Source organism: Trachurus japonicus, chromosome 15 (assembly GCF_045865225.1).
Source record: "Trachurus japonicus isolate A0001 chromosome 15, Traja_1.0".
In the NCBI taxonomy this organism is placed as follows: Eukaryota; Metazoa; Chordata; class Actinopteri; order Carangiformes; family Carangidae; genus Trachurus; species Trachurus japonicus.
In genome coordinates this window covers 10,422,803-10,437,491 of record NC_140921.1, presented here as the reverse complement: position 1 = coordinate 10,437,491, position 14,689 = coordinate 10,422,803, and the positions used below count along the sequence as shown (strand labels likewise).

General features: G+C 39.1%; 2 protein-coding genes across 3 annotated transcripts; both read left to right on the top strand.

The window, feature by feature from the left end:
* Positions 1–6,373: 6,373 nt before the first annotated feature.
* LOC146973213 (myelin and lymphocyte protein-like) lies at positions 6,374–13,966 on the top strand. 2 transcript variants are annotated; one of them, XM_085799503.1, is made up of 4 exons: positions 6,374–6,584; positions 9,014–9,181; positions 9,292–9,414; positions 13,827–13,966. In XM_085799503.1, the coding sequence occupies exons 1-4, from the start codon at positions 6,492–6,494 to the stop codon at positions 13,899–13,901; spliced, it is 459 nt and encodes a 152-aa protein (XP_085655629.1). In that variant the 5' UTR covers positions 6,374–6,491; the 3' UTR covers positions 13,902–13,966. The 2 variants fall into 2 exon arrangements, with proteins under 2 accessions (XP_085655629.1, XP_085655628.1); XM_085799502.1 differs by lacking the exon at positions 13,827–13,966 and adding an exon at positions 9,633–10,175.
* Positions 11,194–13,763, top strand: LOC146973214 (myelin and lymphocyte protein-like). Its single transcript, XM_085799087.1, has 3 exons — positions 11,194–11,331; positions 13,337–13,504; positions 13,614–13,763. The coding sequence occupies exons 1-3, from the start codon at positions 11,239–11,241 to the stop codon at positions 13,761–13,763; spliced, it is 411 nt and encodes a 136-aa protein (XP_085655213.1). The 5' UTR covers positions 11,194–11,238.
* Positions 13,967–14,689: the final 723 nt, after the last annotated feature.

The window sequence follows — 14,689 nt, the reverse complement described above, 5'->3', positions numbered from 1 at the left end:
CTTCTTATATAGATGGTGGAAATGCCTGGTCAGCAACAGCCTGCTTCTCAATTTGGTCAAGCATTCCTAGGAACACTTTATAATAGGTACATACTATTAAGCATTAGTTAAGCTTTAAATATTAAATTAACCATTTATAACACATGAATACTCATTAGAATGTAGTTTATAAACACAGTTAAACATGTTTTATTCATCATTTATAAGCACTAACTGTAATAAACTATATACTGAGTATTCATGTGTTATAAATGAAGAACTCTACTATTCATGCTCAACTAATTCTTAATAGTGTGTATTTATTTTTTAAAGTGTTACAGCATCCCCTGTCATCTCAAATCACATCCTTTGACATTGCAAGCTTTTTCTGTGTTTAAGATATAAGAATGCTTAACTTTTAAAGTAGCATTAAAACAAGAAAAAGAAAAAAATGTGTACTCAATGTAGCAGGCTGGGTCAGAAATTTTAGTGCAATTTTTGTAAGTCTAAAAATGAAAATGTGGAAACAGCTTCAAATTAATTACACACGAGGTATAAACTTGTTGCTATTGTAAGATACGTTGAATGTCACTGGCATTGAATGTCAGTGTCAGCATGGCCACATTCAGAAGTTTGGATTTAAACTAAGTACCATGGATATACTTTTTGGATCACAGTTTTCAGTAAGATAACACTTAGCATTGTTATATAAAAGTCTTACATGTGATACATTCCAGAGTGAATACTATGTATTGTTATCATATAATGAGTTTTATAGAGAAGCATGGCATTTAACTTTATTTTTGCTCACAAAATTAAAGAGGGATAGTAAAGTATGTCCCAAAATTATCTCCCTGCATTACATGGCCAACACTCATTTTCTCTCAATAAATAATTTAATCATGTGCATTTAGATTCTGGAAAATTTGGGATCGATTTCAATATTTCATTTTGCAAAGCTGTCTCTGCTTACTCTTGCAAAACATGCCCATAGCCATGGTTGGAATTTAATTTTGGAGAAGCAGCCAAGTGTTGCTGGTATCCAGTTGCAGACCATTGGCACATCACATGTACCTCTGAATGCGTGGTCCTTCCAATAAAGTTCAAGTGGTATAACCCCTTAAAAGCTTTAAATACTGAATTAATCATTTATAACATATGAATACTCGTTAGTATGTAGTTTATAAACACAGTTAAAAATGTTTTACTCATCATTGATAAGCACTAAGTGTATTTATAATCTACATACTAATGAGTACTCATGAGTTATAATGAAGAACTCAACTTTTTTATTAATGCTTATTGCTTAATAGTGTGTAGGCCTACTTATCTTTAGTGTCACAGCATCCCCTGTCATCTCAATATACATCCTTTGACATTGCAAGCTTTTTCTGTGTTTAAGAAAAAGCCTGGCACTGGCATTGAATGTCAGTGTCAGCTTGGCCACATTTAAGAAGTTTGAATTTAAACTAAGTACCATGGATATACTTTTTGGATCACTGTTTTCAGTAAGATAACACTTAGCATTGTTAATTAAAACTCTTTAAAGATGGATAGTAAAGTATGTTCCAGAATTATCTCCATGCAATACATGGTCAACACTCGATAAATAATTTAATCATGTGAATTTGGGATCGATTTCAATATTTCATATTGCAATGCTGTTTCTCTTTCCTCCTGCAGATTAAACATGCTCATAGCCATGGTTGGAATTTAATTTTGGAGAAGCAGCCAAGTGTCGCTGGTATACAGTTGCAGACCATTGGCACATCTCATAATGCCTCTAATAAAACTGAAATGTGTGGCCCTTCCAATAAAGTTCAAGTATCACACCTTAAAAGGACATGAATGTTTTCCAGTAAGGCTTAGATAAGACCTATATTAAGTCCTACTTGGATATCAAGTCTTATCCTCATGCCACATGTGATGCTATGGGTGTTGTTGCTGTTATGGAAAGTCATTGCCCTTGAAAAACTATGTGACTCTTGTTTTCAGACATTGCTGACATTGGCTCTAAAAAAGGAACTGGACTTGGACAACTGTCCAAATGCCCTTTGGGAATAATTGACACCATAACAGTCATAGGCTGAATAGAACTTTAACTGTCAGCAATTACAAGAACAAGAACAACAATAACAATAATGATAATAATAATAATAACTAAAGCTCCAAGCAGCTGTAAAGGGCTCTGGCGGCTCCTGCCCCTCCCCTCGATGGGAAAGCACGCACACACACACACACTCCCATGCTTGCCTGCTTCACCCCCACTTTCGTGCTCTCCCACCTCCTCCTGTGCACCCCCGAGTTCTGCCCCGCCCCGCTGGTGCTCTTCCACTACCCCTCCGTGCCTATCCAGATGAAGATGTAGAAGCTGATCAAGTGCCTGATTCAGTGATATTGAATAGAGAGCCGAAGTGGAAGAGAAGCTCACCATGGGACCTCAATTCGGAAAAAAATCTTCATGTAAGTGAATGGGAGTCGAACTTTTATTTCGTGATCTGATTAAATTGTGTCATGAGAAAAATATATGACCTTAAAGGGATAGTTCAACATTTTGGAAAATTGGCCCATTGCCATAATCGCTATAGTCCTAGTAGTAGGTTTGTTACCTTTAATTGTCGGCAGAAGCTATTTTTAGAAGAGCCGTGAGCTGCTCAGAGCTACGCTATGGAGGCTAATGGGATTTCTTGGTTTCCCTCATCAAACTCATCAAATACACAATCCAACAACTCCAAAACGCTCTGGTGGACAAGTTGTGACCTGCACATTCACCACGCTATGAGATAATAACAGAACGTTACGAGACGTTACGAGTCATTTTAGAGGTAAACACAGAGCCTGCTTGCTGAAAAACTGTCCCTGAAGGCAAAGTGCATCAGCGGTTTTGCATGAATTTACCTCTAAAACAACTCTGTCTGGTAACGTTCTGTTATTATCTCATAGCGTGGTGAATGTGCAGGTCACAACTTGTCCACGAGACTGTTTGGAGTTGTTGGATTGTGTATTTGATGAGTTTGATGAGGCAAACCAAGAAATCCCATTAGCCTCCGTATCGTAGTTCTGAGCAGCTAGCGGCTCTGATCTGCCGTTCTAAAAATAGCTTGCACCGACAAATAAAGATAACGAACCTACTGCTATGACTATAGCGATTATGGCAATGGGCCAATTTGCCAAAATGTTGAACTATCCCTTTAACCTATTTAAAACATTGCGTTGCATGCCAAAAAAACAGCAGTTTGTCGTAAAACGGTAACGTAAGAATTTATTTTGAGTGAAGACCGCTCTACGGACTACAGTAACAGGCAGTGGAGTAGCTGATACAGGAAAGGGCGGCATGTTGTGTGAGACATCACCTGTAGTTTTTCTGGTTACGGATTTTCTGAATTTTATTTTATAATAGTTTTACAACAAACTGCTGATTTCTTGGCATGAAACGCAATGTTTTAAATAGGTAGAGGTCATATATTTTTCTCATGGCACAATTCAATCGGCTCACAAAATAAAATTTTGAGTCCCGTTCACTAACATGGAGATATTTTCCTAATTGAGGCGAGTGTTACTTCCTGCTTCCGCTTAGGCTCTCTATTGTGGCATGTAAGATATGTTCTCCTATCTGCCACCGGGGGAGCCAGAGACCACAAGGCAAAAAAGAGACATCATCATTGTTCTTTCAGGATGGAGGATTGGGTTGCCGATCGGGGTGGCTCGCCACTACTCCAGACTAGCATCCGCGGCCGTCTCATGGTGTGCTGCCTGAAGGGGGCCGCATGGTGTAGGTGTAGTGTTTTTCACAGCCACATAAATCCCAGACTGGGCCCTGCTCAGACTGGAAGATTCAGAGCGGCGCATTGATCGTTCAGAGCATAATAGCAGGCTTGTGTCAGGGTGTCAGAGACTTATGCGTCTGGACACCTTCTACAGTATAAGCCTACTTGTTTTCATTTGCCTACTCTAAAAAAAAACCCTAAGGGGGGGGGAGGTTGAAAACACTTTTAAGGCTCATGGCGACTCATCATAAATGCCAGTATATTGTGGCCAATACTTTTGATTTTGCCTTTATATACCACGTAAAAAAATGTTTAATATGCCCATGCTTGGTATGTTTTTTTTCACCACAACTTCATCCAATAATTCTGAGAATTAATTTTTCACTTGAACCTACAGCACTTTAACACATTGGGCCTAAAAATACACAGAAATCACCAAATCCGAATTGAAAAAATAATATACTATTTATTACAATAAAAAATACAAATATGCTCAATGAACTGTTTTGGAACTTTAAAAAGTAAATATAGGTTGCAAATATGAACATATAAATGTAAAATTAAAATTAAGTATTATTTAATAAAAAAATAAAAATATTTACCATAAAAAGCATGTATATTTATAGGCATCTTTTCTTTTTTTTTTTTACCTTGCCAGCTGCAACTCTTCAGCGCGGACTAAGTGCAAAACTATACAGAGGCCTACACCAGTGCTTTGTGTTCCAAGAGTCTAAAATAGTGCAAATGTAACATAAGAGGTAAAATTGAAATGCAATAACACTATATACAAATATTTCAAACAATTTACAGTAAGGGTCGTTTCCAGGGCTCCAAGTGATGGTGTCGCTGAGCCTGTGGAGCTCTGGGGTCTCATTTATAAAACTGTGTCTCTGCATTTGCCTCTAAAACAACTCTGTCTTGTAACGTTCTGTTATTATCTCATAGCGTGGTGAATGTGCAGGTCACAACTTGTCCACAAGAGCATTTTGGAGTTGTTGGATAGTGTATTTGATGAGTTTGATGAGGGAAACCAAGAAATCCCATTAGCCTCTGTAACGTAGCTCTGAGCAGCTCACGGCTCTGCTCCGCCGTTCTAAAAATAGCTTGCACTGACAAATAAAGGTAAAGAACCTACTACTATGACGATAAAGGGATTATGGCAATAGGCCAATTTGCCAAAATGTTGAACTATCCCTTTAAAGTGACGTACGCCGCTTTCAGGCTCCGTTTTTTTGCTTATAAATGAGACCCCTGGACCTCATCTGTCTCCTCCCACGCCCTCTCCGGGTAGGCCTCAGTGTAGGGTCCTCATACCTGTATATAATTAGAGATTGTTCAGGTTATTGTTGAGCACATGGAGAGTGAATTCAAATGTGGGCACTAATTTAATTCTCTGGCTCCCTACCACAATATGAATACTTAAGAAAGAAACATTACAAGTAATAAATGAATTAACATAAGATATTTCACTATGACACATAAACACTCTTCTCTATACGCATAAACCTACCTATAACGTTATATACGCCTCTCATCACTGGCGACTCCTCTTCAGCCGATGAAGATGAAGTAACCTCACCCTCGGCGTCTTCCTCGCCATAAAACAGCCCGAGGGCCTCGTTTTCGCCTCGAAAACACTCCATACTTTTCCTAATAAAACACTGGTCTTATCGTCGCTGGCTCCCGTCGCTAAAACTCCTTCCCGCGGTTGGTTTCCGGTTCAGTGATTTTTTTTGTTTTGTTTTTGTTTTCAAACTTTATTGAAACTTGCCAGCACATACAGATGCATATAAGGGTGATTCTTCCTAGAATTTGTGTCCCTGTCAGATATAACAAAAACTTAAACACATTCCTTGTTTTTTTTATTTTTGGCACACTACATGACATGAAGAGGAACTTTGAAATGGTCTGAAAGGCTATGTTGCCATGGCAAAAGTTCTTTCATCTCTGCACTTTCACAGGTGTATCTGTTTCTGCGGGGTCTCCACAAGCTGTTTTCAGGGGTGTGGTCCCAAGTCCTTAAAGTGACGTTACGCAAGCCCGATGTCTCTCCTCCGGTGCGCTCCTCCCCTCCCTCTCCAATACCTTGCTGCGCAGCTCGAGACCTGAGAGCTCAGCTCATCCCAGTGTGCTGCTGCTGCACCTGTTGCTCAACACTGCTCAGAGGCAGCTCTTCCGCCGTGTGTCGCGGTTTCATTATAAACCAATTTGACTTGTGTCCATCGTTTTACATCTACTGTAATAGCCTACTTCATCTGTGCTCTTCTCCTTTACCAACCGCACTTACTTTCTCACTGATCATCTCCTTTGCTGTAGCTTAACAATGTGTATTTGTCACCTCTGCGATCAAATTGCATTTCTAGTGTTCATCCAGCTCTCCATCCAAACTCTCCAATGCGTAAAAGCCATTTCAATATACTGCGGTTAGCGCGTGTTGTCATTAAAACAATTAATCTGATCATCCCCCAAAACGAGCTATACGACCAAACATGCAAAAAAAAACATGCAAAACAAACAAACCCGAATGCGCATCTCAGCACGTTTTACTTTATTAATTAATAACCAGGCCCTCAGGTGTTTTGGGGCGGGCGGTGGATGAAAATGTGGGTGGTGCAGTAGATGAACGGGTTTGTGTGCAAACTGAGCTTTCTTATAAGGGTCAGCAACACCTACAGCTGCTCCATTAGTTCAGAGGAGAAGGCAGGTCGATCGCTGTTGACTCTCTGGGTGAAGGAACAGGCAGAGATGGCTGCAACTACTGCACAGCCAATGGGGTCGCTGCCCAGCGGACTGGAGATATGCACCACGGCCCCGGATATTTTATACCTGCCTGAATTGGTGAGTGGACACAACGACAGGAGGATGAAGTCTTTTCTTAAGGGAGTCTGTCCACTGCTGTATTCAGTTACTGTTAGAAATGCGTTTACATTTCTTTACAAAATTGATTTTAATGTATTTTAGAAAAAACAAAGAGCAACAAGCCATTTTTTTCAATGGCAACAATGAACCATGAATTATCTTCAAATTGTTTCTCAAATGACATCAAGTTGTGTGCTAACTAATATAAGCAATGAAATTAAAGGGAAAACATAATAACACATACAAGTATGTGATATTTACACTGTTAAACTGTTACACTAATACATTTTCTTTTTTGCATCAGTACCACTATACAAATATGAATTAATCTGCTACAGCTCAGCCCAGCATGATGTGATAACTTCTTGGTCTCGAAAACATTTTAACCAAAATTGGCTCTAATATTTTACGTTTCCAAATAAGTTGGCTATACCGATTTACAGAAATTGTTGCATTTTTGGTGAAATGGGAGATGATGAACCTGAGAGGAGCCGCCCAAAGTCACATCTCACGTTTCCCTCATATTCTATCTGTGCTACTAATCTTAGAAAGAATGCGGCCAACTCGTCTTGGATGATGACAAAAGAGAGACAGTGCTCAGATAACCGCCAGACAAATAAATTGCTCAGGGGAAGGTGGCTCTGTTTATACAGTACATCTGTTTATGTTAGCTTTTAATTTAAAGGAAGGGTTGTAATGCGGATGAACGCCCTAATTCAACTATGCAGCAAGTTGTCAACATTTATAATCCAGCTGAATCATTATTTACAGGCTGCAGTTTGTCCAATATTTTACACACTGAGTTCATTTTATGGTGGTTTTATACACTGTTAATGTTCTTTCTAAGTTTAGTTCCCTAATTCTTGCATAACTGTATCAACAACTTAATGCAATTGCATGAAAAAAATCCACTTTTACAATAAAAGCCAATCCAAAGATTTCCTTTTTTGTTCCTGTGAGGAGTATTTGATCCTTGTGTAGTTCTGCAACACTACCTGCATCAAATTCATGTTTGGTCAACAACTCCGGTGACTGACTGTCACACCCTGTTCCAGTCAAAATAATGGTACTGAAGGATGACTTAACAGTCAGTAGGAGCCAACGCTTGGATGAGACACCACTTATCATTATTTAACTTGTTAAATTCTTCCCTTCCTTAAGAAACGTTTTCCCTCCATCTGCTGCTAACCTGTCATGGCTTCAGGGGGTTTTAATAGTTAGGCTTGAAAAATGTATCACAGCTTAGCCTAAGTATGCTGCAGACAGTATGCTTGCAGGTCATCTGGGGAAAACCGTCTCACCTCAGGAGCAGAAACCAGAGTCTGAAGACATGGTTCTGCTGCTGGTAGGGTTTCAGTTCCTCAGGGAGTTACAGAATATGTTCATTTCAGAGTGACTGCAGGATTCAGTCACTTGGGCTGCCACAGTAAGACAAAGGGAACAAGGGTTAAGATGGGCAAACAGGAGAGAGGGTAGAGACGTTGAAGAGAAGTAATAACAGAGGTGTTTGTTTCAGTCTATTTGCTCTACATTATCAGATGGGTGTAGGTGGAGTACGGTTTGTTTCAGGATTGAGAAACAGTTCAGGCAATGATAGGGAAATATTAGAGTCTGAAATGTTTCCTCCCAGCGCTGCTCACACACTGTTTCTTTTCTATTACGGTATATTGAAATACTTTCTATATTCTTTTTGTTCATCAACAGTTCAACAGACTATTTTTAATTTTCAATTTAGTCTTTAAACTGGAGACATTTTAAAATCCTATGTACGTATGTACTCCAGTTTTTTTTTCTTTTTCTTTTTCAGTTTTTACAAAAACAATAGTTGAGGCTTTCTTTACTTTTCAGGCAATAAACCAGTTTTCAAACTGCCCTCATCTCCCAGTCTCGTCCTGGACTCACATAATATGAATTCAATTTTCAGACTTATACCCTCAATATATTTGGCTGCATGATGGTGGAGACAGGTATTTTAGTTTAGGTTTTTAGTGTTCATACATGTACAGAGCAACTTTTCCTTTAGGTTGTGAAGTCTTGTTGCACACGGGAGTATTATCAAATTTAAACCAACCAGCTCAACCAACTTCTTTGCTTTGTGTCTCTGGAAGGATGTTTGTTTTATACACAACTGGTAAAAGGGCTTCTGTCGCCTATAGTCTAAGCTGTGTACTGTGTAAATGCAATGTCATTATCTTAGTCTCTGTTTCTTGTTTTATCTCTCAACAACAAAGGCAAATATGCTGCTAAAGATGATCTTAAACTGAGAGAGAAAGAGTCACTTCACTGATTTTACACATGAGGTCAGTAGTTTGATGTCAGAGTGCGTGTAAAGGAAAAAGTGTACATGGAATAAAATTAAATGCTGCTTCATCTGTAGCGTACCTTAATATCATTCCTCTGCTCTGCAGGTGTTTGGTGGGTTGGTTTGGATCCTGGTGGCATCAACCCACATACAACCGGAAAACCCTCTGGGCTGGGTGATGTTCGTCTCTGTCTTCTGCTTTGTTATGACCTTCCTCTGGATGATCATCTTTGTTGCTGGCTGCCACAAGAACGGCTCTGGATGGGCTGCTGCTGTAAGACAGAAAAAAATATTGTGATTAGGAAACAAAAAATAGAGAAAAAAAAATTAAAAGCTGTGTACTTTTTATTAATTCATATTTTTATTTAACCTATGTGTGTCCAGGACTTTGCTTACCATGGCCTGGCGGCGTTCTTCTACCTCAGTGCAGCTGTGGTTTTGGCTTTTATCACCATCCTGATGAAAATAGGCACATTAAAAATCTACCAGATTGACATCGCTGCTGTGGTGAGTACTGACTTTAACACAATATAAACAACTTTTTACTGTTTATGTATTTCTTATTCCCCTTGATGAAAATGATGTAGAAATAACAGATTCCAGCTGCTACAGTGAGGGTTAAAAGGACTTTTTCATTATCCACATTAGATTTTTTTTTTGCCCTAAGATGAAGACAGTGATGTATGAAAACTACCATTTATTTTTAATTTGTGTCTGTGTATCAGGTGTTCGCTCACTTGGCCACACTCCTCTACTTCATCCATGCCATCCTCTCAGCCATCCGATGGAAAAACTTCTGAAACTTGATGCTGATCCTGTGTGACCAACAAGTCGTTTGTGTTGAGCACAGTGGAAATACTCACTCTGCTCAAATTCATTATGAGGGATTTAACCTCAATTTTGGGACATTTAAGGTTGAGCGATTGGAGATACTTAGAGCAGAATAAACGTGGAGACAAATGAAGAGCTGTAAACCACAAATGTCACCCTGTGTGTTCTTATGAAAACAAACATGGGGAGTTTTACAAGTAATTTTTGTGACCTGACAGCTCAGTGTATACTTACTTTTACAAGTAACATGAAACATTTTTGAGCCAATGGCCAATTAGAGAATGTGTTATATTAACCTGATTAACACACCTTTGTTTCTCTACAGCAATGATAAACTATTTTTTAATTGATAATTGTTAGATTGTTTTTAACTAATTTTTTTCTTTGCCTTATAGAAATACCATAACAAATGATCAGTTCTTTAAGGATGGTGAAATATATTTTGTATCGTCAACATTAAAAGTAGACCTCAATGTAATCATTGTTGTGTCCTTGTTTGATTTTCTTTCATTTCTGTGAACTTTACACCTGGTGGCATGTACAGTAGTACAGCAACAGATGATTGCAACACCTCTTATTGTTCTTCTTCCACATAGTTTGGATTTTCCATTTCCATCACCTTCTCATGCTGGGCATAGCTATGTTGTCTTGCAGCACCTTGCCATGATAACGGTGGCCATGATGTCACATAGCATCACACAGCAACTCTGTCTCGTAATGTTCTGTTATTATCTCATAACGTGGTGAATGTGCAGGTCACAACTTGTCCACCAGAGCGTTTTGGAGTTGTTGGATTGTGTATTTGATGAGTTTGATGAGGGAAACCAAGAAATCTCATTAGCCTCCGTAGCGTAGCTCTGAGCAGCTCATGGCTCTGCTCCGCCGATCTAAAAATAGCTTGCACCGACAATTAAAGATAACGAACCTACTGCTATGACTATAGCGATTATGGCAATGGGCCAATTTGCCAAAATGTTGAACTATCCCTTTAATATTCCATAACTTTCCACCGCATGAACCACTAACAAACCCACCACCTTGCTTTTTGAAATACTGGGTGACATACTGTCGACCCTTTGCTTCTTTCTCTTCTCTTAGTTTCCTTTCTTTCCAGCTTTCCTGGCTCGCTGTCTGTGACAAACGGGTGCTGATGCAGTCGGATTGAACCATTTTACGTAAATAGCGGGGTGGGGGCGTGGGGGGGTAATGTTTCCAAAACAAATGAAGTTATTGTTACCAGTACATTGTAAATAAAATATATTTGTGATTATAAGTTAGTTAATAACTTAGTGTCATATTATTTTTTGTCAGTATTACAATTTTATTAGGGGCCTTTCTGGGCCCCTCTTAATCATGGGCTCCTAGAATCCTTCTCCTTTTCCTCCCTTTTCAGCATCCCACTGAGATTTCTTATAAGAGTCGGCAACACCCACAGCTGCTCCATTAGTTGAGAAGGCAGGTTGATCGCTGTTGACTCTCTGGGTGAAGGAACAGGCAGAGATGGCTGCAACTACTGCAGGGCAAATGGGGACCCTGCCCCGCGAACTGGAGATATGCAACCCGGCCCTGGATTATTTGCACCTGCCCGAATTGGTGAGTGGACACAACGACAGGAGGACAAAGCGTCTTAGGTCTTTTCTGAAGGGGGGGGATCTGTCCACTGCAGAAATGTAGTTACTATTATAAATGCATCTCTTTACAGAATTGATTTAAATGTATTTTAGAAAAAACAAATGTCGCAACAAACTCTTATTTTTTCAATGGCAACAATGAACTATGAATTATTCTCAAATGGCATCAAAGGCAGCAAAGGGCCACCAGTTTCAGGATTCAAACCAGGACCGGCTGCAGTGAGGGCTGTAGCCTCTGCATATGGGGTGCCATAATTGATTATACAACAAACTCTGATTTAAAAAAATAAAAAAATAAAACAGTGAACAATGAATTATGTTAAAATTATTCTTCAAATGGCATCAAGTTGTGAATGCTAACAAAATACAGTATAAGTGACAAAATAAGAGGGAGTTAATGCCACTTTATGAGAAAAGTATGTGGTATTTACACTGTTAAAGAGTGGACGGATGAACTGAGTAACTTTTTTGTAACCTTAATGACTTTTTTTCACAGTACCACTCATACACAAATATGAATCCATCTGCTACAGCTCATTCCGACATGATGTGATGGTTTCGGAAAAATGAACAAAATTGGTTTTAATGTTTTACATTTTCAGGCTTTGAACTGATTTTGACTTGAAAAAAGGATCACAGCTTATAGTTCATTTGCTTGCATGTCATCTGGGAAAAAAACATAACCTCACCTATTGGCCCTCATTTATCAACCTTGCATAGGATCTGATGTAGATCCGAAATCAGTGTATACCAGGTGTCACGTGTGATTTACAAAAGGTGTGTATGTTGCTGATTTTATTGTAAAACTGCCAAGGCATTGATAAATCTTACCTGCAATATATTTGGCTATAGGGACTTTGGAGACAGGAGAGCAACTTTTCCTTTACACAAGGGAAGACAGTATTATCAATTTTAAACTAACCAACTCAACCTACATCTTATTTCAAACTTAACTCTTTTGTTTTGTGTCACTGGGGGGATGTTTGTTTCATACACAACTAGTAAAAGGGCTTCTGTGCCTATGGTCTAATATAAGCTGTGTACTGTGTAAATGTAATTTCATTATCTTAGTCTCCGTACAGTGGCGGAACCAGAACATGGCTAATGGGTAGGCCTGGAAAAATCAGGATGGGCCTGATTTGATTTGACACTAGAACCGCCCTCATCCATATCCTGTATTCTGTGATTTTCCACTTTTCATTTCTAACCGGCCCGTTTCAGTTTTTGCCGGTACACTCCCGGTGTCTCCTCTCTTTCTTTCGCTCGTACGCACAGACTGGGAGACCTATAGTTTTAATGTAGCCTAAACCCAAACGGTCTGTGAGCCTGTATCCACCTGCTCCAGTACCATAATAACCCCCCTTCTGATTGCTCATCAGTCAATCGCATTCAAGATGAAGTTGGTTTTTATGTTTTGTGTATATTATATGTATTATATTCAAGAAAATAAAAACCACATATGCAAAAAGGGGCTGCTGCTTCACCCGGCTGATTCTTTGCTAAGGTGCTGGAGACATCAAAAGTGTCCAAACTGAAGAAAAAGATCTCCGCACACTTAGATCTATGCAAAAGTGAGATTGCATAGATCTAAGTGTCTTCAGAAAATAAAAACCACAACCAAACTTTTAAAGCAAATTACAATAAAAAAATATAGGCTATTTTAATTTTTTTTTCTTCTTCTTTTTATGAATCTCACTGGGTGGGCAGTCTGTCAATCTGGGTGGGCTTGTGCCCATCCAGGCCCACCCATAGCTCCGCCCCTGCTGTACCTCTCAACAACAAAGGCAATATGCTGATGAAGATAATCTTAAATTAAGAGAGAAAGAGTCACTTATTTTTACACACAAGGGCGTTAGTGTATTTTTAGGTCAGTTTGATGTCATAGTGAATGTAAAGGACAGTGTCTATGGAATAAAGTTTGGCCTAAAGCCTAAAGCCTACCACAATAACATTCCTCTGCTCTGCAGGTGTTTGGTGGTTTGGTTTGGGCCATGCTGGCTGCAGGCGGCGTACAACCGTCAAACCCTCTGGGCTGGGTGATGTTCGTCTCTCTCGTCTGCTTTGTTGTGACCTTCACCTGGAAGATCACCTCCACTCTCGGCTGCCACAAGAACAGCTGTGGATGGGCTGCTGCTGTAAGACAGAAAAAAAATATAGTGATTAGGAAACAAAACATAGAGAAAAAATTAAAAGCTGTGTATTTTTTTATTAATTAATATTTTTATTTAACCTATGTGTGTCCAGGACTTTGCTTACCATGGCCTGGCGGCGTTCTTCTACTTCAGTGCAGCTGTGGTTTTGGCTTTTATCACCATCCTGGTGAGCAAAGTCAGATCTGAACACTACCACCTTTACATCGCTGCTGTGGTGAGAACTGATTTTAACACAGTATAAACAACTGTTCATTTGTATGAAAACTACCATATTGATTTATTTTAATCTGTGTCTGTGTATCAGGTGTTCGCTCACTTGACCACACTCCTCTACTTCATCCATGCCATCCTCTTAGCCATCCGATGGAAAAACTTCTGAAGAGTGATGCTGATCCTGTGTGACCAACAAGTCCTGTGTATGTCTGTGTGAGTACAGTGGAAATACTCAGTCTGCTCAAATTCATTATGACGGATATAAGCTCCATTTTGGGACATTTAAGGTTGAGGGTGGGGACGCTTGTAAACCAGAAATGTCAACCTGTGTGTTCTTATGAAAACGAACATGGGAAGTTTTACAAGTCATTTTTGTGACCTAACAGCTCAGTGTATTTTTACTTTTACCCCGCAACATTTCGAGCCAATGGCCAATTATTATATGAATGAGAATGTGTTTTTTTTTTAATTTTTATTATCAACCTGATTAACACACCTTTGTTTCTCTGCAGCAATGACAAAATATTTTTCAATTGATAATTGTTAGATTGTTTTTAACTTGTGTTTTTTTTCCCCCTTTGTCTTATAGAAATACCATAACAAATGATTTTATGTTACAAATGATGGTGAAATGTATTTTCTAGAAATAAGATAAGACCTAATGATTAATTTTTTTGTGTCGTCATCGTCAACATTAAAAGTAGACCTCGATGTAATCATTGTCGTGTCCTTGTTTGATTTGCTTTCATTTCTGTGAACTTACCAACTACTTTACACCTGGTAGCATGTACAGTAGGACAGCAGCAGGTGATTACAACACCTCTTGATTCTGCTTCAGGTATATTTGGGTAGGTGGTGAAGGGAAGTTTGAGTGGTGATGTTGTTCCACACACTTTGGATTATATCTACTGTATTTCCATCACCTTCTCATATTGGGCAGCTATATTGTCTTAC